Source organism: Chiloscyllium plagiosum, unplaced genomic scaffold, assembly GCF_037043375.1.
Source record: "Chiloscyllium plagiosum isolate Xiang-an unplaced genomic scaffold, Cpla_swu_hap1 HiC_scaffold_13, whole genome shotgun sequence".
Classification (NCBI taxonomy): Eukaryota; Metazoa; Chordata; class Chondrichthyes; order Orectolobiformes; family Hemiscylliidae; genus Chiloscyllium; species Chiloscyllium plagiosum.
Window position 1 is genome coordinate 63,586,257 of NW_028270151.1, and position 21,678 is coordinate 63,607,934.

Here is a 21,678-nt window from a genome sequence, read left to right on the forward strand (position 1 = left end):
AGAATGGACTGCAGCATTTCAAGAGGCAGCTCATCATCATCTTCTCAAGGGCAGTTAAAGATGGGCACTAAATGCAAGCCCAGCCAGTAATGCCCACATCCCATGAATGAATAAAAACAATGTTATACAGGGCTTAGTGAGACAACATCTTGAATACTGTATGCCATTTTGGTTGTCTTAATTACAATGAGTGTAATGCATTGAAGGCAATTCAGAGGAGGTTTTCTAGATTGCTACCCGAAATGAGTGGGTTACCTTAAGAGGGTAGGTTGGAGACACTGGTTTTGTGCAATTGTTAACTTTGTTTCCACTGTATTTTCAAAGAATGAGGGGTGACTTGATTGAAGTTTATAAGGTCCTGAATGGTCTAGACAAGGTAGATGTGGAAAGGATGTTGTCTTTACGGGTGAGTGCAGAACTAGAATGACAAGTGCAGAAGTTGGTGCACATAAGGTTTTATAAGTGAGAGGTGGGAATCACAAACAATGTGAAGATTAACCTATTAGTGTGTAATTCACTCAATGAGACCACCTTTACTATAATTGCCTCTCCTTCGTCTCTTCCAAGGTGTGCATAGTTCAATGGTGAGGATTCAATAAATGAAGCTGTCCAGAGGGGTGCATGTGGGTGCAAATTTCCTGGGAACATTTAATCAATCCGAAGCCAAACGAGAACATCATATGCACAACACACTGATAAAGCAAACACAAACAGCAATAAGAAAAACAAAACAGTAACTCAACAAAAAATTGAAACCAACAATTTTCAGAACTAACCAAATGGCATCAACACCTTTGAAGAATTGTGTGCGATTAATGCAGTGCTGTGTTACAGCTCCCCTCTCACCATCAGCTGTCCTGCTGACACATGCACCTCACAAATTTTGATGGCTTACCGGGACTGTGAGAGACCCAGAATAATGGGGGTGTCCTGTAGATTGGCAGGAGTCTGATCTGTCACTGCAGGACTCAATAGCAGAGCTGCAGAGGTAAGACAGTGTCTATCAGGAGCAGCTAAAGAAGCGCATCCTGACAGCAACAGTTGCTGGCTGTCTGCCCATTTGAGTTTCACTTGGTCCTACTTGATTCCTGTTGGGGAACAAGCACCTAGCTTCCAATCCAGGCTCCTTATCTGCCTCCTGCCTCTGGCCCAGGTGCTCAGAGCTCAGACAATGGTGTACAGGTCGGCCTGAAAACCAAGTACTCCAACAGTGAGCTTGGGGTTTGCTCTTCTATAGCAGTTGTCAGTCTGTCAATGGAGGCAGGCATGCTTTCTGATGAGCATGTCATCACAACATTTGTGGCATTAATAATTCCACTATCTGTGACAATAAGTGCAATCCTTCTGGAATCACTGTCATACCTCTGTATGCCTCACATAGCTTGCATCATACATCCAGCATCTGTTGTCAGGTGGAAGATTCCAGAGGCTTGTCATCAGCCTGAGGCTGTGAATCTAGAACACCTCCTGCAATCCTCTAAGTGCACTAACTCAGTCTCTGGCAACTAGTTTTGTGACTGTGATGTGCTTGCATCAGTGGCTAGGTCCAGTTCAGCTGAACTACAAGCATCCATCAAGAGATTATATTCTTTCAGGAACTGATTGCTGTTCACGGTTGTGACAGTGGCCCTCTGAGGCTGACTCAACCTCAGAAGTTAACTGTGGACCTCAGAGCTGGTGGAAGAAACTTCAGCGATTTTACCTATGGGGAAAGCAAGCAAGGGTTATGAAGGTCACCATTTTAATTTGAGCTGATTAAAGTTACACATTTCCCACATAAGAACTAGAAGCAGGAATAGGTCACTCTGGCCCTCAAGTCTTCTCCTCCATTCTGTATGCTCCTGGCTGATCTGCCCCAGGCCTCAACATTTCTTTTGAGCCCGCCCCTCATAGCCTCCAACTCCTCAGGATTTCAAAAATCGATCTGCCACCTCTTCAAAATGCTTTCAGTAATCTTGCCTGCACAATTCTCAGGGATAGAGAATCCTACACACCCACTTGGAATAAAATATTCCCTTGTATCTCAGTTAGAAATAAGTGTCCCCTATTCTGCAACTATGTGCCCTAGTTTGAGATTCAATCCCAGTGGAAACATCTTCTCAACATCCAATCGCAAGACCGCCCCCATAATTTGTATGTTTCAATAAGATCAACCTCTCTTTCTCTTAACTTTGTAATGCAAAAAGGCTTGTTTAGCAATTGTTGATAAATTAATCTCTTCTTCATGAGTTAGCCTAGTTAATACCAACGACACATACACACATACTTTCTTCATTTCGCTATGACAGGTTTATAATTAATTTTTAAGGACTTGAATTTGAAGGGTTGTGGGAAAATGTATTGATTCCAAGTTCTGTGTTTAGCTGGATTTTTTTTTACAGGTCATTTTGGCCCTTGGAACTTTTCTTTTAACAAGACCTACCTTGGAAAACAAATGATTTCTGCTAATTGCTAGCCTTGAGGATCATCTCCCTCAGTTTTCATGAGTGTCAAAGAGCTAGTTTCTGTTTGAACACTGTTTTGATGTGTGGAGGTTGGTGTCCTGCCTGTTGAAGGGAAGAGGTTTCCCAGCACAGTTCTTTTTCTGAAAAATTCCTTGAACTGCATTGAGAGTGGTACCTGGAACGGTGATTGAACTATTCTCATGAGAAGCCTTTGTTGGAGTTTGCCTCAATATTTCCTGAACAACTGCATCTGAAAAGATTCAAGGGACAACAATACATGTATAGTTACCTGTCTACATATACCAGAACACCAAATTAAACCAAATCAAAAACTTACAATTATTGGCAGAGTGTGGTATTTTGCCATAGTGATTCTCAGCAGAGAAATCCACTTTCTTGCTTTCTTTTGCTTGGTATGTATGTGTCTGTGGTTAGTTAGGGAGGTAAATATACTTTCATATTTGGAGCATGTATCTTAATCAGTTGGTATCTACATTGAATAAGTTTTATTTTCTGAAAACTCAACAATTCTGTTTATTAAAGAAACCTGGTGGATGTTACTGTTTATTATAAATCAATATGGTCAAAGTATATAATTGGCCATATCAGTAACTAGGTAAAACATTCAAATTTATGTTGTGACCAGTGAAGCAGTGGACCTAGAGAGGTGGAGGCAGTGCATTCCTCTGATCTTGGTCTGAACAACTGAGAAATGGTAGCCAGGGTTGAAACTTTAATACCTTCAAAATTGAGATATACATTCCTCTACAAATGCTGCAAGCCTCCAAAGTCATCCCCACCAATGCTTTATCCCTGTCATCTGCCTCAGGTCCTTCTGATCCCTTGCCCCACCCCCTGTCAGTACTCTCAGTGAAGGCTCGGCAGGACAGAGCTGTGGGCAATTGGAATCTGATGCCCCATCACTGGCCTCCTCAGACATCCTCTACAATATATAGGGCAACTTCCTTGGTTTGGTGCCAGCTCCAGCAACTCCTCTAGTACAAGGTTAGGCACTCCCATTACATCCTGGACCTTTTATTGGCATTATGTGCCCACTTCTGCAAAGAAAAACAAACATTGTAGTGAAACTTCTATGAAAACATGGTGCTTTCATTTGTATGCTCAACACGCCCACTGTCAGCAATTAACAATCTGTAAAGACGCTTGTCAACTAACAAGAATGCACCCCCAATCAGACTTCCTCAGTCCCCATGCAGAGTGCCATGTATGCTTTATGTACATGGTCAAGACACTAGGCAATCCCACAACTGACATACATCTCACTCTTCCATGTAGATGCATCTGCATAATGGTTCGCCACTTACCCCGGCAGAACATCAGAAATCATACAATTTGTTACAGCACTGTAACCATGTCTGTCAAATGACTTTATGGCTGCTGACCTCCCATGTGACTTGAATCGAGGCTTATTTGGTCTGGCTGGTGGGGGTCTCCTCTTTCCAATAGCTGGCATGAGGAAACCCTACCCCAATTACTGAAGGAGGAATGACAAGAAGTCGTGGTCAACCTATAGATCTGCACTTGATCTGGGACCATCTACCTGCTCTTCCTTCACTCTTTGTTGCAAATTAAATGTGGAGAAAATGGAGATTCCTCTTTAGCAGAGAGTCAAAGCTTAAGGATAAAAAAAATTCTTTGAACACTTCTTATTCAGAAGCAAACAAGACATTATTGATACACAGTCACCAAAATCTTGCTTCTCCAATACTTCAATGGTTTCTGAACAGTTCTTTGCTATGCACTTATTCCTGCATGTGCAGATTACTCCTATAGCTGCCACTAACTTGTTCCAAGATGCCTTGAAATAGGTAGCCATGACTGACTTCCAGTTCACAACTGGAACCCTATCCCACTCGATATCTCTACCCAGAGACCCAATGGGCATCATTCTCTCACCTCGTTTGCCAGCTGGGTGACCAAAAATTGGCCGCAAAATTCTTCATTCTGTCCATATAAAAGATTAGGGAGATGGGGAAATGACAGACTATTCACTTCTTGGTTGGCCTCCTGTAACCCACCATAAAATATCACATACAGCCCCATGAGGTCAGCACTCCAACTAATCAAATAGCAAAGTAGTCTTATTTTTAATAAAGATCCCATTACTTACAGGCAGTTATGTAAACAACTACAGGTATTCTAATCAGAATGATAACCAAGAGTGTTTGGGGATAGACAACTGCCATTTGACCCATGTAATGATAAATTTTAGATTGACAAACAGGCAGCATGATGGTAAATTACTCCTTTATAGTTTCTCCCCAATTTTGAGTCTGTCTCAAGTTATGAGAAGTTGAAGTTATCCAGCAGACCCACTTCAAATTGTTAAAATTAATATCAATGAACACCATTAAAATGGTTTAATTGGTTCAATGTGGTTTCTACAATACAAACCTAATTTATGAAAAGATATGATCAAGTTTTAACATGCAGAAGTCGACATGGATATTCGCTATATAGCATTATAAATACACTTCAATTTAAATACATTTAATTTTCACATTACCTGTATATTCAGATTAATTGTCTAAGAAAATCACAAGCATTTCACTGATCTGTTGCGCGTAAAGATACACATGTCAGCAGTTTTCTAATATAGAATTCATAAGGTAATTCTAAATAGATTGAGAAACATTCACTATAAAATTGTTGTGGATTTCTTTCATATGTTCAGTATCTACCATTTTAAGATTTTTATGTCATGCATTTCAGCAACATGTGCAGCAAAAGTCTTTGCTGATAATTTTACACTGCAATACTTGCCATTTAAATAGGGTCTGCAATAATAACAATAATTATATGTATTATGTAGCAATTTTAATGACTAGACACTTCACAGAGACAGTATAAACCAAAATACAACTCTAAGTCACATCATTTTTTTTTGAGCAGATATTCAAAAGCTTAGTGAAAGAGGTAGCTTTTAAGGATTATCTTAAAAGAGGAAAGTGAGGTGGAGAGGCAGAGAAATGAAGCAAGGAAACCCAGACCGTAGGGCTAAGGTGGCTGAAGATAAGGCCCTACAGTGGAGCTATTAAAATTAGGAATGCTCAAGAGCCAAAATCAGAGGGGTTCAGAGACCTCAAAAGCTGTGAGGCTGGAAGGGTCAGGTCAAGCAGGGATTGGAAACCAAGGATGAGAATTTTAATATTGCGACGTTGCTTAACCAGGAACCAATGCAGGCAATGAGCACTGGGGCAATGGGTGAACAGGATTTATTTTACTTGTTAGCACACAGGCAGCAATTTTGCATTAAATCATGCTTCTAGAAGGTGGAAGATCAGCCAAGATGTATTTCAACAGTCAAATTTAGAGGTAACAAATGCATGGAGCCATCTGCAACAGAAGAGGTGAAGAGGGGGCAGGGCCTGGCACTGTTGCAGTGGTGGAAATATGCAAGCTTAGCGAAAGTACAGATATTTGGTTGAATGCTCTTCTTGATATTAAATATGATGCTGAGGTTCTGAGCGGTCTGGTTTCACTTCAGGTCGAACCAAACAAAAGAGATGGAATCATTGGCTAGGGGAGAAAAGTTTGTGACAGGAATCAAAGATAATGGCCTCTCATTTCTCAATAATTAATTGGAGGAAACCTCTGCTTGTCCAGTACTCGAGACAGTGCAGGTATAGAGAGGTAACGGAGAGGTAGCACTGAGTGGCATTAATGTACCATGTTTTCTGATAAAGTGGCTGAGGATCAGCATATAAATAAGAGAAGGGACCAAAGATACATGTGGTGTCTTGGTCAATGGAGGAATGAAGAAGAGAAGTCATTGCATGTGATTTTCTGGTTTATGATCAGATAGATAAGAATAGAGCCAGTTGAATGCAGTCCAACCCAGTTGGATGGAAATGGAAAGGATGATGTGGTTAAGCATGTTAAAAAGTTAAAGACGGACTGATACAAATGATTTGTGGTAATAGTCTTGGTTACTGTTAAGTGTGATGTAATTTGTGATCTGACCTGACCTGACCGGACTCAACAAAGTAAACATGAGTTCTGGGAAAAATGGGCATGAATATTTGAGAAGTAACATCACTTTAAAGAGGAAAGGAAACATGGAAACAATTTTACAGATTTGTTTAAATAGGTTTTTCCAGACCAAAATGTATTCATTATTGCTTCGCCTTTGTTTAGATAAGACTGACTAAAGGGATCATAAAGGGATGATTATTTCACTGACCAAAAATATTCATTTTTTCCTTATGACTAAAACACTATGGGACATTGTTTTTAATGTTGAAGGTGCTACTTTTCTGTTATAGCTAAATTATTAGTACAATCCACATCCAGAACATATTAAAAACTCAAAATAAATTATTTGTGTAAGGAAAGACCTTACTTTTATTTTTCCCATGGAATATTGGTATAACTGGGATGACCAACATTTACTGTCTACTCCAAATGTGTTTGAGAAGGTAAATCCATTTCTGGAATTTCTGGACTCTGAGTAAGTTTACTCAAAGGGCTGCAGAATAAGGAGTTCTTCGATTGGAATCCACAACAATGAAGAAACCAAAGTATGTTTCCAAGTCAGGATGTACAACTTTAATGGGAATGTCCTTTTTTTTTCTTCTAGGTTCTGGAGGTTGTGGATTTGGAAGGTTGGTACTTGCTAAAGAAACAATAGTGAGTAACAACAGTGCATCTTGTAGGTGGTGCCCACTGCAGCCACTATGTGTCATTGGTGGATACTGTGAACATTTAATGTCACTGATAATTTATCAATATTTCACATTTGGGAACAATTACCATAATCTATCTATAGCTACTGGTATGTTAAAGAACTGCAATAAAGGTGCCAATGGTACAATATCATGTGTGCATGAGTTAATCATATTGAACTTTATGTTCCAGAGGAAAGATTAACTTATTCAAATTTGAATCCAACAACTGAATAAAGCTCTATTTAAAAAGATCAAATGCTTTTCAATAAAGTTAATTACTTAGCAAAAATAAATGCCATTGGCTTTTAATTTGAAATTGAAGTAAAAAGTTTAAAAGTTGGTTTAAAAGTGTTTTTTTCTATTGCAAAGACATTGTTGACCCAATGACCTCCAAAAATGGCTCATATTCATTAACATTCTTGACTGCAGTATCTTTAAAGAGGAAATCTGTCATAAGGTTTTCCTCACTGTCCTGAAGTGCATTGGAGCAGCAGTATGTAGCACTGAATAGTGATGGAGTGTGGGCTCATTCCTGTGGTCTTGCAACTCAAACATACAACAGTTGGGAAACTAAAAGGCCAGAGAAAGGAATGCTAGAGCAATGATTTCTGGCCTCCTTTGCACATTTAAATAATTGTTTCATCACACTGTTGCTTTGAGGATAGATCACCCACACATCCTCTTGGCTAGCAATGGGGGAATTACCAGGAGACTAGAAAAGCAACTAAACTATGAAATGATTTCACATACACACAAATATTTAAATGAGAACTTGTGTCATGACTGTTCAAGAAATTTCTTTCAAGTAGGTCTTCATCAATGCATAAATGCATCTCAAACTACACAAGAAATTACACTAAAACTCCATTCATTAGTTGTTCTCAGAGTAGTTCAAGGAATTGATGCAGCAAAGGCACTACAGCTGTTGCATTGAAGCCAATGGATGAATACGTTACAAATTTATATGGTACTTCAATTTCCAGTCTTTTCCTCGCTTCCACATCATGTTTTCCAACATTAAACCATGCATATAATGCTTTGAGGGTGAGTGTTTTGACAACTTGGCGTGTAGCAACAAGAACAATAATTCCGACAAGAAAGCGTGCAATGGCTAGTGACACAATTTCCAGTGTTACAGAGGGTAGTTCAAATGGGAGAGATCCTGTAGGCTCATATGTCCGACCATACTGGTAGTTCATCCAAAAGCCAATTGTACATCCCGATGCAACACCCAGGATAATCGTGGTGTCCCCTCTAGTTGGGCTGTAATGATCTAGTGCTGGATATGTATAACTCATGAAAAAGGGTATAACTATTGCAATGACGGGCGTTAAAGGACTGGTTAACTGGAAATTGTCTATAGTGTTCCAGAAAGGATATGTAAGAACCATAAACACTGCAGTAACAAGGATTCCGCAGATCACATCCTGAAAATTGATATGAACAGAATTAGAATATACTGATATTGTTGACAGTACATTTTTATTAAAGTTACTTCAGTGGTATATTCTTGAAAAACCCAATAATAAAGTTCACAATCTTTCTTCCGAGTTGTTTGATACAGACTGCAATTAAATCTTGGCACTGAAGATTACAAACATATATTTTTCCTGAATTTTAGTCCTCCTTGTCTGTTAAAGATGCTAACATTTTTTGGGTCACAACTTCATGATTGCAATCCTGCTAAACTGCCCAATCTTCATGTGTGATCGCGGATGTCACATGTATTGTGCACTATTTGACAAGAGATGGTGTCAGAAAGTCCTGATAATGTATGGAATTTAATACCTTCCTTGAGGTAAGTTTGGAAATGGGAGTATTTATTTAGTTGGGGGATATTGGGTGGGGACAGAGCCAGCTTCCTGCCTTGATTTAGTCAGCGGCAGGAAACCTTGGACATGGTCTTCCTGCACTGATGCTAACTGAATATTTAAATAAGCAATTAATGCCCATTTAAGAGTCTCGTGTTGTTGCTGGTGATATTCAATTAGTGGCAGACAAAGCAGTCACCATGTGGAAAGCCAGAAAAGCAAACCCTGCTGAATTTGCTTTCAGAATTCCATGGTGTTCCCCATTCAAACACATTATGCCTGATCAAGCGATTCAGCATAAGGAAGTGGGTGTGGGATAGTGGGACCCACCTCTTCCCCTTTTGTCCCATTGCACTTGCCTAGCCCATAATCTCCAACCGTGATCCCTGTCCTGTCCTCATTCATCTACGGCATGGGTCCCTCATTGATACTGGACCTCTGGTGAGTGCATTTCTAGTAGCTGCCACTATTCCACTGATGGCGCTGATGCCAATGCATTGCATTTGACCTTCGACTGGTCAGCAACCCTCAGTTATCAAATTTCCACCCTAGAACGTTTGATCCAGGGAAGCCCTGAATGTCATTTAATATGACAGGTCCTGCCCAAAAAGAAGTGACATAGTGTTCTGCAACTGGCAGTCAGGCACCCGTCACCTGGATTAAATTCTACCCAATTGTGCATTTTCCAGTAATGTCAATGGATAAGTAATCGGGAGTGATAACTCAAGAAACATTTTCCCTACCTAGACTAGGGACATAGAGGTCAATTGTTATCCCATCTGAAATCAGCTAACTGAATACAGATTGGGATCCAAATTCCTTTGCTTTAGTCTCTATGACTTAGTGCTATGCCAAACACTAATTTTAGCCCAATAGGTTGCTGCATACTTAAATACATCTATTTCAGACAGTGCAATGAGATAGCTGACTCAGAATGTCTTTTTGTAGGGAATAGGATAAAAGCACATTAAAGTTACTCATGTTACACAGGATATTGAGCACAGAAACAGACTACTCGGCCCAACTAATCCATACCAGTGTCAGGGTGTTCAATTTCTGCATTTTAAAGGTTTGCCCCTCATTTTAACTGTGTTCCTCAGGTTTAACATGGGTTACCTTTTGTCTTGTATTTCTAGGATAATCTGTGAGAGACTGAGCCTAGGAATTTCAGTTTAATGATTTGAGTGGGACTGCAAGTCTGTGACTTTTGTCAGCATAGGGATGATAATGTAAGGAGTCCGCAACTTTGGTTGCTTTAATCCAACAACCTAATCCAGCTCTTATAGTCACAGCAACACCCCACAATCTAATTTACACCCACCAGTCGCCCTCTCATTGTCAGATTAACCAGAAATACCCTTCGCTCTTATGGTCAACAGCACCCATCCCTCACATGCCACCACATGCCTCCCACTGTTGAATTGTGCCTTATTTTATTTCATCAGCATTGGCCATGCTGCCTAGTGTTTATGCTTCACTTGAACTTACTCCCACCTTTCCTCATTTAAGTCTGTCATAATAAACCTCCACTTACTTCTCCTTCACAAATGTCTAGTTTCCCTTAACTTCATCAATTCAAGTTGCTTCAACCACTTCTTGTGGTAGGCTGTTCCACATTCTTTCCAATTTAACTTACCACTTGGTAATTTCTTCTGGATTGGTATTGAATTTCTTGGTGACTATCTTACATTTATGATCACTTGTTGTTCCTTCTTCCACAAGAGGAAATATTCTCTCTGTTCCCACTCTATCAAAACGTTCCATAATTTAAAGGCCTCAGCTTTCTTTCTTCAAGAGGAAAGAGACCCTGCCTGCCAATCCTTTCATGATATTGATAACAGAATGTGCCCAGACTTGAAAAGGTTCTGTTTCAAGTTTAATTACTGCATCAGTTGAGAAAAGAATTAAGTTATTTTCAATTTTTTTAGTCCTTTGACATATAATATCATCTTTTCGTCCTCTGTGATTTTGTTAGTTATTTTTCATAATACAAGAGCTACCATGGTAATAAAGGGAATTTATGTCTTACCAGCACAGTGTGCATTCCTGTGTAGAGCCTGCTGAGTGAGACGAGCGCAGATAGCACCGTAGACGCCATTAGTCCTAATGCAACTGAATACTGTAAATCAGGCAAATCAAATCTCTGTTAATGGATAGATTAATTATTCAGAACAGCATATTTTACAGAGAGGAATAATTAAAATTTAGGTGTGCTCTTCTCGTTTTACAGAAGTATTGTATTGTTAATAACTGTACGCCAGGATCAATGTATTAATAAGAAAGTCTCCAATGTTATTAAATTGCTGCAAAATAAAAATTTAAGTGTAAAAACAAATTAATAGAGGTCTTGACAATGTCTGATGAGTAAATTAATATATATGATTTCTGCTTTTAACTGTCTGGAAAGGAAATAAGAACATAGTTGTTGCAATTACATTGGGCAGACAATTGTTGATTTAAAATAAACTAAAATGTCATTTAGATAAATTGAAGTTTTTGAATACCGTCACTAGGATAAGGGTCATCAGATGGAAGAAAGCGTTGTGAAATAGGTTAATAAGAATCAGGCATACAACTGAATGGACGACACTGCAAAAATATTGCTCAATAAGTGAGTTAAGCTATATGAGTGACCCTTGCAGATTTCCTGGTAGCCAGTCCAAGAATCTCCAAGGGAACAGCTTGGGAACTTCATCTGACGAGAATGTACATGGAATAAAAATATTCATACAATTCATGTGGTCTCTGAAGTGGCTCACAGATACTATTTTTGTGCTGAGTCCCAGTATGAGATAACCAAATCAATTCCCCCCCATGACACTGCTTCTTCTGAGAAACTGTTGTCTCTTTTATTGTTATTTCCATGGACAAAGAGATCTTAAATTTTGCACAAGTATATCCGGCACAGACAATAAATAACTTATGGTGAGCATTTAATACAGATTAACCTATAACTGTGCAAACTTGGCACTTAGCTGCCATCAGGTACTGTGTAAGAAAGCAACCATTTGCAGCATTCATGTGAGTAAACAAAGTAAGTTGATTAAATTAACTGCTTATCTGTTTCTTAACTACTGATAGATATTAGATACAGATTTATTGGGCCAGGCTCAAGAAGGTTGACTTGAGTTTTAAAGTGAACTATAACAATGTTACAGTACATGGTTTCTTCATAAATTTTCAGTATTATTTCATGTGACTGGGGAGGGAGGGAAACATTATGATTGCTATATTTTGCTGCAGGCTTTATTCAGTAGGTACCATTAATAAGAATAATCAAGAGGGCTTTGACATCCATTTTAGCTCCTTATATATATTCATTAAATTAGTGCAATAAAATTAAAAAGTAACACAACTAAAGTGGCATTTCTGTTGTTAAATGCATATACTTTCTGCCTGCAAGTTGCAGTAAAGCAATATTTTAACTTCTAATGTACACACAGTGAATCGTCATTCTTTAATAAGAACTGTTTTCAAGTTATCTTTCCAAATAGAGTCATAGAGTCTCACAGCACTGAAACAGACCTTTGGTCCAACTCATCCACGCCAACCAGATATCCTAATCTGAACTAGTTCAATTTGCCAGCATTTGGCTTGGATCCCTGTAAACCCTTGCTATTCATATGCATCCAGATGCCTTTTAAATGTTGTAATTGTGCTCACCTCTACCACTTCCTCTCGCAGCTCCATACATGCACCACCCTCTATGTGAAAAAGTTAACTCTCAGGTCCTTTTTGAGTTTTTCCCCTCTAACCATAAACGTATGACTTCTAACTTTGAACTCCCCCACCGTAGGAGAAAAAACCTTGGCTATTCACCCTATACACCCCCCTGGTGACTTTATAAATCTCTATTAGGTCAAACCGCAGTCTCCGATGCTCCAGGAAAAAAGACCCGGCCTGTTCAGCCTCCCTATAGTTCAAACTATCCAATCCCGGCAACATCCTTGTAAATCTTTTCTGAATTCTTTCAAGTTCAACAATATTTTTACAATAGAAGGATGACCAGAATTGTATGCAGTATTCCAATAGTGGCCTCTCCAATGTCCTGTATAATCATAATATGACATCCCATCTCTTATACTCAATTTTCTGACCAATGAAGGCAAGCGTGCTAAACAATTTCTTCACTATCCTGGCTCCCTGCGACTCCACTTTCAAGGAACTATGCACTTGCAACCCTAGGTCTCTTTGTTCGGCAACGTTCCCCAGAGCCTTACCATTAACTGTGTAAATCCTACCCAGGCTTGCCTTACCAAATTGCAACACGTCACATTTATTGAAATTAAACTCCATCTGCCACTCTTCGGCCCATCTGACCAAGGCCCCATTGTAATCTGACATAATAATCTTCACTGTCCACTACACCTCCAATGTTGGTGTCATCTGAAAAGTTATTAACCATAACTCCTTTATTCACAAATAAGTTGTTTACATAAATGATGAAAAGCAGTGGACCCAGCACTGATCCTTCATGTTCATTACATTTTACGACCATAAAGTAAACATTGCTACAAAGCATCTTATTGCAGATACGGATGTAAACAAATTAATGAATGACCTTAGAATGTGCACGTCATTGTTTGAGCCCCATGCCAATTTTCACTAATTTCTATTTGTTGCAACTAAGACTCAAAAGACAAATGCAATCAATTCTATTTTACTTAGAAAATCTATTCACAATTGCTGCTTTTCATTTAAACACAATTTGATAATTAAGTTTGGGATATGTGTTATATATAATACAACTCAGAAATATTGTAGTTTTGAAACAATCTGGACAACATTGACGAATTCAGCTTACAATGACTGCGCTGGCTTTTCATTAAATGTAAAAGATTCGCATTTGTATATTGCTATTCATGACCAGCAGACATCTCATTTTTACCACCGAAAAAGTACTTCCAAAATGTAATCGCTATTTGTTGGAAACATTGCAGCCAACTTGCACAAAGCGAAATCCCACAAAAAAGCAATGCAAAGATGGTTTGTTTTTTTCTGAGTTAATGATGAATTTTAAAACAATGGGGAGAATTCCCCTGATCTTCTTTGAATTAGTGTTATGAGATTGGACAGTCCAGCTTAGAAAAGAGATGAGGTTTAGTTTAATATCTTGTCTCAAGACAGTACCTCTGACAGTGCAGAATACTATCAGCACTGCAATAGACTGAAGGTAAGTTTTGATTCTATGCTCAAATTCAGAAGTGAGATTTAAACCTGGAAGCTTGTGACTCAGAGGAAACAGAGCTACCCGACTAAGCAAACGCTGACAATGTTACATGATATACAAAGAATCTAATCTAAGATTCATATTTTGCCCAAAATCTAATTAGATTTAGCCTAATAGGTAATAGTCTATGGGCTGAATCTTATTTCAGTTTGGCTAAATTCAAGCAGTGTTGAAAGCTTTGTTGTCACGCCGCCTGTAACAAGTTTTCTCGCTCCACCTTACAAAACTTGCATTACTCATGCCCCTATGGTGCCTGCCACATCCAATTTCTGTTCCTTCTCACAAGAGCTCCCCACTCAACGGATACCTGCGAAAAGGAAGTCATCACCCGCATCAGCATCAAAACTCGGTATTGCTTCTGGATACGCATTGGCATTCTGAAGCTGCCCTGCCCCGTGACAGATGTGGCCAGGAGATGTTAGACAAGGGGAAGATGGCACCATAAATCTCCAGAAGCATCTGGAGGTCCTGGTAGTGCAGAAGAGGTGGTCGCACCACCAGACCCTGCCAGCAGGGTACAAAGTCACTGCCTGGGACAGTGCTGTCTCCAGCTAGTAGTCCGCAAAAATCTTTCTGCTCTTCCAGGAAAAGTGCCACATTCTTTCTCTGCTACTTCACATTCACTCTACCAATGCGTTTGCACATAGCTCCCAGCAACACTCATGTTCTAGCACTCTCATTATAGCCTGTAACAACTTCTCTCACATGGTCTCCCCTCTCAGTTTCCCACACTATAATCCTGTATGCCCTCGGCCATGTCTCTTCAATACTTCAGGACATCTCGTCACCTTTCCTCTACGTGCACCAGCACTGATAGCCATATGATCCACTGTCATCTCAGTCATCCCGGCCTTTTCTCATTGGAAAAGAAGACAACCCATAACAGGGCAGACAGACTCAGGGTGGGTAGAGGTATGCTGGACATCAGGCTCCTCACCTACTTCAAGGAGATAATTTAGGTCCTCACAGGAGAAGATTAAGATCGCTTCAGTACAGGTACTGAAACATATATGCCCTGCCAAATGTGCAAGTGCTGTTCTGAATGCCATTGTCACTCTCCCTGTCACAGTCAATCTCTGGGAGCTCTTTTAACCACTGGCTATAACACTTTCTCTTAACTTTGTAGGTTCTGAAAGCCTGACCTTAACCTCAGCATCAAATTCTCCGGCTCTGTCAGAAGGTCCACCCTCAATTTCTGAAGACAAGATTACAAAGGCTGCAAAGCAAGTGTCGGCGAAGTTGCTCCCTGCTAAGATATTGAAACTATGGTGAGCCGGCATGACAGAGCGTGAGGGGCACAATCTGGTGAAGACCCCACTGTGACAGCTCCACAGTTTCCTGAGGCAGAAACACCCCAGGCCACTGCAGTCTAGTGGTTATGTTGGCGACAAAAATAGTTTTAATCAATGTTATTTGGACATTGTTTGTGACACTTAATAGTAAACTCCAGGTGTGTTGCCAAACAAAGAGACCTTGGAGTGCAGGTTCATAGTTCCTTGAAAGTGGAGTCACAAGTCTACAGGGTGGTGTAGAAGGCATTTGGTACACTTGCCTTTGTTGGTCAGTGCATTGATTATAGGAGTTGGGAGATCATGTTGCAGCTGTACAGGACATTGATTAGGCCACTGTTGAAATACTGCATTCAATTCTGGTCTCACTGCTAGGTTGTTAAATTTGAAAGAGTTCAGAAAAGATTTACAATGATGTTGCCAGGGTTTGAGCTATGGGGAGAGGCTGAAGAGGCTGGGGCTGTTTCCTCTGGAGCGTTGGAGGCTGAGGGGTGACCTTATAGAGATTTATAAAATCATGATGGCTATGCATAGGGTGAATAGTCAAGGTCTTTTCTCCAGGGTAGCAGAGTCCAAAACTATAGGGTAGAGGTTTAAGGTGAGAGGAGAAAGATTTAAAAGGGACCTAAGGGGAAATGTTTTCACACTAAGTGTGGTAGGTGTGTGGAATGAGCAGCCAGAGGAAGTGATGGAGGTTGGTACAATTACAGCATTTAAAAGGCATCTGGATGGGTACATGAATAGGAAGGGTTTAGAGGGACATGGGCCAAGTGCTGGAAAATGACTAGATTAATTTAGGATATCTGGTCACCATGGGCAAGTTGGACGGAAGAGTCTGTTTCTGTGCTCTCCATCTCTTTGACTCTGTAATTGACTGGATTAAACAACCCATTTAGTTTTAAAACCATTACTGTCACAAACAATGTCCAAATAACATTGAGTAAAACTATTTTTGTAGCCAACATAACCACTAAACTGCAGAAATGTATCCCCAATTTAACTTTTAAAATGAGTGAAGATCCCTAGTTAAGCTTATGCTATACTTTGTCCCTTAGTGAACACTTGTTCTCCTCAAAACGTCCAAAAGAAGTTTTTGCTCCTGATGACTTGATTTATTTTTCTTTTCTAGCTGGAAAGCTTCTAAAGCCCAAAGTGATTTTCATGGTAAGGGTTATCGTGGTGATTCCTCTCTCTAGCAAAAGCTAACTTAATTCTTCTAGTTTTCATTACATTCTCACAAACCTAATATTTTCAAATTCAGATGCTCTTCCATTAGCATTTTACGTGGTAGATAATAGACTGCCCATCTTTATCTCTATGTTGTCTCTCAGAACTTTGCAGGCTGGCCTGTCTGTGAAGTGCAGGGATGTCGACAGATGAAACTCTAAGTTGATACAACAATGACTTTCCATTGCATACTCTCCCTTCAAAGGTCACCCCCATGACAATGTGAATCCAAAGGGCATTCTATCCAGGTAGAAATGCTAATTAACTATCTTCTGGACTTGCAAATTTAATTCTATCTTGAAATTAAACAGTTTAAAATATAACAGTTTGCAAAACCTTACACTCCTAACATCTTCCTGTGAAACTTGGGAGTCTAATGGTTTATCGACCAGTTATCAGCTCATGTGGTTTGGTCATTGTATCCCTTTTCTAACTTCTTCCCAGTAAGGCAACCTGCCCACCATCCCCCTGTACTCCCCCCATCCTCACCCACCCTCTTGACACTTCCAAAGCCAAGCTCCCCAAATTTAATCTTGAGCAGAATTCAGAACAGGTCATATGGCCCTGAGATGAAAGCAAAATATCTGGACATCTGAAATAAAAACAGAAAGTGCTGCAGAAACTAAATATGAGTGGCAGCATTTGAGAAGAAAGAATGAGAGCTCATGGTGTGAGTCCAGTATGATTCCTCTGCTGAACTGCTGTTGTGTTTGTAACAAAAGGGTGAAAAATTGTGTGGTGTTGAACATGGAATATGAATGCAATCCCATAAGGAGGATAAAAGAAGAATCTGTTGCAATATTAATAAGGGAAGAAAGACAACATGATAAAAGGAAGTGGATACCAGAAATACATACTTAAGTGGTTGAGTCCAAGGAAAAGGATATTGTAGGAACAGAAACAGAGGACATGAGCATACACTTAACTTTCTACTTTCCGTTTCTCAGTGAAACTTTCCTCCCACAGGGTATCAGAGGGAGATGAGAAGAGAAAATCAAGAAGATTATGTTAGTGTGACATCATCTAATACTTTTTGAAAAAATGTTCTGTCAAGCAAGTTTAGTTGGAAGCGGGATTACTACACCGATAGAAATGATTAATAAAAAACTGTGTGCAGTAGAACAATTTCTGAGCTGATCCAGATTATTTTGTCACTTATTAAAAATTCTTGAGTGCCATTTTAACTGCTCTGGAACCTGCTATTCCTGTTTTGAAATCACCTCAAACACTGTGATGTCACTTCTTTTGAGGGATCTCACCATGTCTACTCAATAATAAATCACTTGCTGTGAATTGAATGCTGCTAACTTTTGTGAAATTCAGAATATATTTCTGCAGTCTATCCATATTTCATGAGTAAATTATTAAAGTAGATAGGTATTAACAACATGGGCAGGAATCCTTTTTAATGATGAATGAAACCTGTATGAAAACTGCACATTGTGGTTTTACATTTGCGAGCTCCTGTCAAGAATAGAATGTAAAATTCCTACCTTGTATCTGTACATTGTAGCGATTAGGAATGTAAAGGAGATAGCCGTTGCTGCCATGGCATGCGTTGAGGGCATACCATACTCTGCATCAACTCTTGTTTCCAACTTTACAACTGGTGGGGATAATGGACGAGACCACTTAATGATGTCTTTGGAGGCTTGCCCCAAGTACATAACGATCTGTCAAAACAGTTACAAAATGGTTGGAGACAGTTATTCACATAGATACATTGCACAATTCCATTATTTTCTGCATGTTTCTTCCTGCCTTATTTCATTTTAGAACTCATTAATTTTTTAAGTTTGCAAAATTATTTATTAAAAGACATCTGACAGGAAGAACTTGAATTTATGTAATGCCTTTCCCAATCTTTGGACATTAGAAAATAGGAAGTGGTGTAAGACATAGAGCTCCTTGAGTTTACTCTGCCATTTAATAAGATCATGGCTAATATCTGGCCTCAAGTCTAATTTCCTAACTAATTCCCAAATCCCTTAAATCCTTTGGTGTTCAAAGCCTGTCACCCCCAGACATGAATGCACTCAATGATTAAGTATCCACAGTATTCTGGGCTGTAGAATTCAAAAGATTCACAACTATCTGAGTGAGGAAATTGCTTTTCATCTCCTTCTTAAATGACCAATCTTTTATCCTAAAACTATACTTCTTAGTTCCAAACTCACCAGCCAAAGGAAATATCCTCACAACATCTACTCTGTCAAACTGTCTCAGAGTCATGTAGAATCATAGGTGTCTATAGCACTAGAAGCTATTGGGCCCACAGTGATGGTGCTAGCCCTCTAAAGAAGCAATTCATCAAAGCTCACTGTTTTGCCTTTGCCGTGTAGCCCCCTTTTCAGATAATGGCCCAATTTTCTTTGACAAGCCTCCATAAAACCTACCGCTACCACACTTTTAGACAGTACACTCCAGATCTTAACAACTCATTACATGAAATATCTTTTCTTCTTATCATCATTGTTCCTTCTACTGATTACCTTATGCTTGTGCCCTCAGATTTTTGATCCTTTCACCAACGGGAACAGTTTCTCCTTGTCTATTCTATCAAGACTCGCCATGATCTTGAACACCTCTATTAAATTTCTCTCAACTTTCTCTCCTACAAGTAGAATAGTCCCAACTTCTCCAGTCTTTCTATATTACTGAAGTTCCTTGTTCCTTGAAACAGTTTTGTGAATTTTGTCTTCATTCTCTCTCTAATGCCTTAACATTCATCCTAAACTGTAATGTCCAGAACTGTACACAATACTCCCATTAAGGCTGGACCAGTGTTCTATTTAATCATTGTTGTCTACGTACTTAATCTTCTATTGATAAGTCCCAGTATACCATTTATTAATTGCCCTCTCAACCTCTACTAGCATCTTCAATGAAGTATGCATATGTACATTCAATCATAGTCATAGAGTCACGATCCTTCTGATTCTGCACACTTTTCAAATTATAGCCCTTATTTTGTGATATCTTTCTATGTTCTTCCGACCAAAATGAACAACGTCACAGTTTTCTTCATTTAATTTATCCTGGCACTGGTTTGCTCATTCCACCAATCTGTCTATGCCCTTGTAAAATTCAACACTGTTGTCCCCATGCTTCACCATACTTCCAAGCTTTGTATGATTCATAAGTTTTGAAATTGTGCTTTGCCTAGCAAATTCTAGATGATTGATATATATCAGGAAGATCAGGAGTCCTAATGCTGATTGCTGTGAAGAATACTGCTATAAAACATCCTCTACTCTGAAAAACAACTGTTAACAATTATTGTTTGTTTTCTGTGACCCAACCAGCTTCGTACCTGTTACAACTTGACTTTCATTCCACTAACTTTGCTGTGTGGCATTTTGTAAAATTTGTTTTGAAAGTTCACATACTCCACATCAACTGGCATATTTCAATGAGACCATTGCAGGAAGGTTTGCCTTATTCAACTCTATCTCTCCTCATATGCAACCCTCTACTCCTCAGGCATCCCAAAGCTCTTGGCATTCAGTAAAGTACTTTGAAAGTGTTGATAGAATTGTAATGTAGAAAATGTAACAGGCAGTTTGAAGAGAACATTACTCCACAGGTGATATTATAAATGTAAATGTTTTAGTTATGTTGATTGAGAGATAAATATTGGTCAGGAAACTTTATTATTTGAGTTATCTTGGTGACTCACTAGTAGAATAAGGTCCAATATCATACTGAGGTTTAAAGACTAGAAAGATTTCATATTTAATCATGCACTTAAGTTGAAATAGGTGAGGGATACTAGAATTATCCTCATTGGCTCAGGCTAGAAAGCGAAATAAAATACCATCATTGAGAAATTAAGGAACTGAAATCTAACAGTCCCCAGGGCTTAAAATTTACATCCTGGGGTTCTAAAAGAGAAAGCTGCAGAGATAGTGAATGCACTGGTTCCAATTTTCCAAAATCCCTAGTTTCTGGCCTGGTCCCAGCAGATTGGTAGTTAGCAAATGAACCACTGCTACTCAAGATAAAAAGGAGTGAGTAAACAGGGAACTAAAGGAGTTAGTGGAATATCAGTCATTAGGAAAATGCTGAAATCTATTATTAAGAAGTGTTAATAAGTAACATTTTCCCATATTATACTCCATCTGTCAGATTTTTGCCCACTCACTCCATCTATTTATGTCAGTCTACAACTTCCTTAGTCTTCTTCACCAAATACCTTTCCCATCTACCTTGATGTCATCAGCAAATTTAGCCACCTTGCCTTTGCTGCCCTAAGTCATTGATCTAAACTGCATATGTTAAGACCCAGCAGATCCCTATGGGACTCTATTTGTGACATCCTGCCAATCAAAGGCCCATTTATGAATGTTGTGTTTTCTGCCAGCCAGTCAGCCATCTAATCTTATATCCATGCTTATATGTTACTCCCTACACCATGAACTTTACTTTTCTTCAATAGCATTTGATGTGGCTTCTTATCAAATGTATCCCAGAATCAAAGTGCAGTACATCTATAGGCTCCCCTAAGCACAGCACATATTAATCTTTCAAATAACTTGAATAATATGGTTCAACCTGTGGCAGACGAAGTTAATGTGGATAATTGTGAAATTATCCAATCTGGTAGCAAAACCAGAAAGCAGATTATTATCAGAATGGTAATAGATTGGGAAAGAGGGATTTGCAATGAGACCTGGGTATTTTTGTACACCATCATTCATTGTAAGCATGTATGAACAGCAGATGGTGAAGAAGGCAGATGGTATGTTCACCATCATAACAGAAGATTGGAGTACAGGCACAGGACCGTCTCGCTGCATTTGTACAGGGCCTTGGTGAAGCCACACCAAGAGTACTGTGTACCATTTTGGTCTCCTTACCTAAGGAAGGATGTTCTGACTGTGCTTGGAATGCAATGAAAGTTTACTGGGCTGATGCTTGGCATCGTGGTACTGATATTTGAAGACAAACTGGATCAGTTAGAACCATACTCAATGGAATTCAGAAGAA

The 21,678-nt window shown here is 39.2% G+C and overlaps 1 protein-coding gene across 2 annotated transcripts in view; it reads right to left on the reverse strand.

Moving 5' to 3' along the window:
- Positions 1-4,811: 4,811 nt before the first annotated feature.
- sgpp2 (sphingosine-1-phosphate phosphatase 2) overlaps positions 4,812-21,678 on the reverse strand; it is a 48,488-nt gene continuing 31,621 nt past the window's right edge. For both annotated transcript variants that reach the window (XM_043702051.2, XM_087993682.1), the window contains exons 3-5: positions 18,183-18,362; positions 10,973-11,062; positions 4,812-8,559 (exon numbers count right to left, since the gene is read on the reverse strand). In XM_043702051.2, the coding sequence (XP_043557986.2) occupies positions 8,014-8,559; positions 10,973-11,062; positions 18,183-18,362 (816 nt within the window). In that variant the 3' untranslated portion in view covers positions 4,812-8,013. The remainder of the gene's footprint in view (positions 8,560-10,972; positions 11,063-18,182; positions 18,363-21,678) is intronic.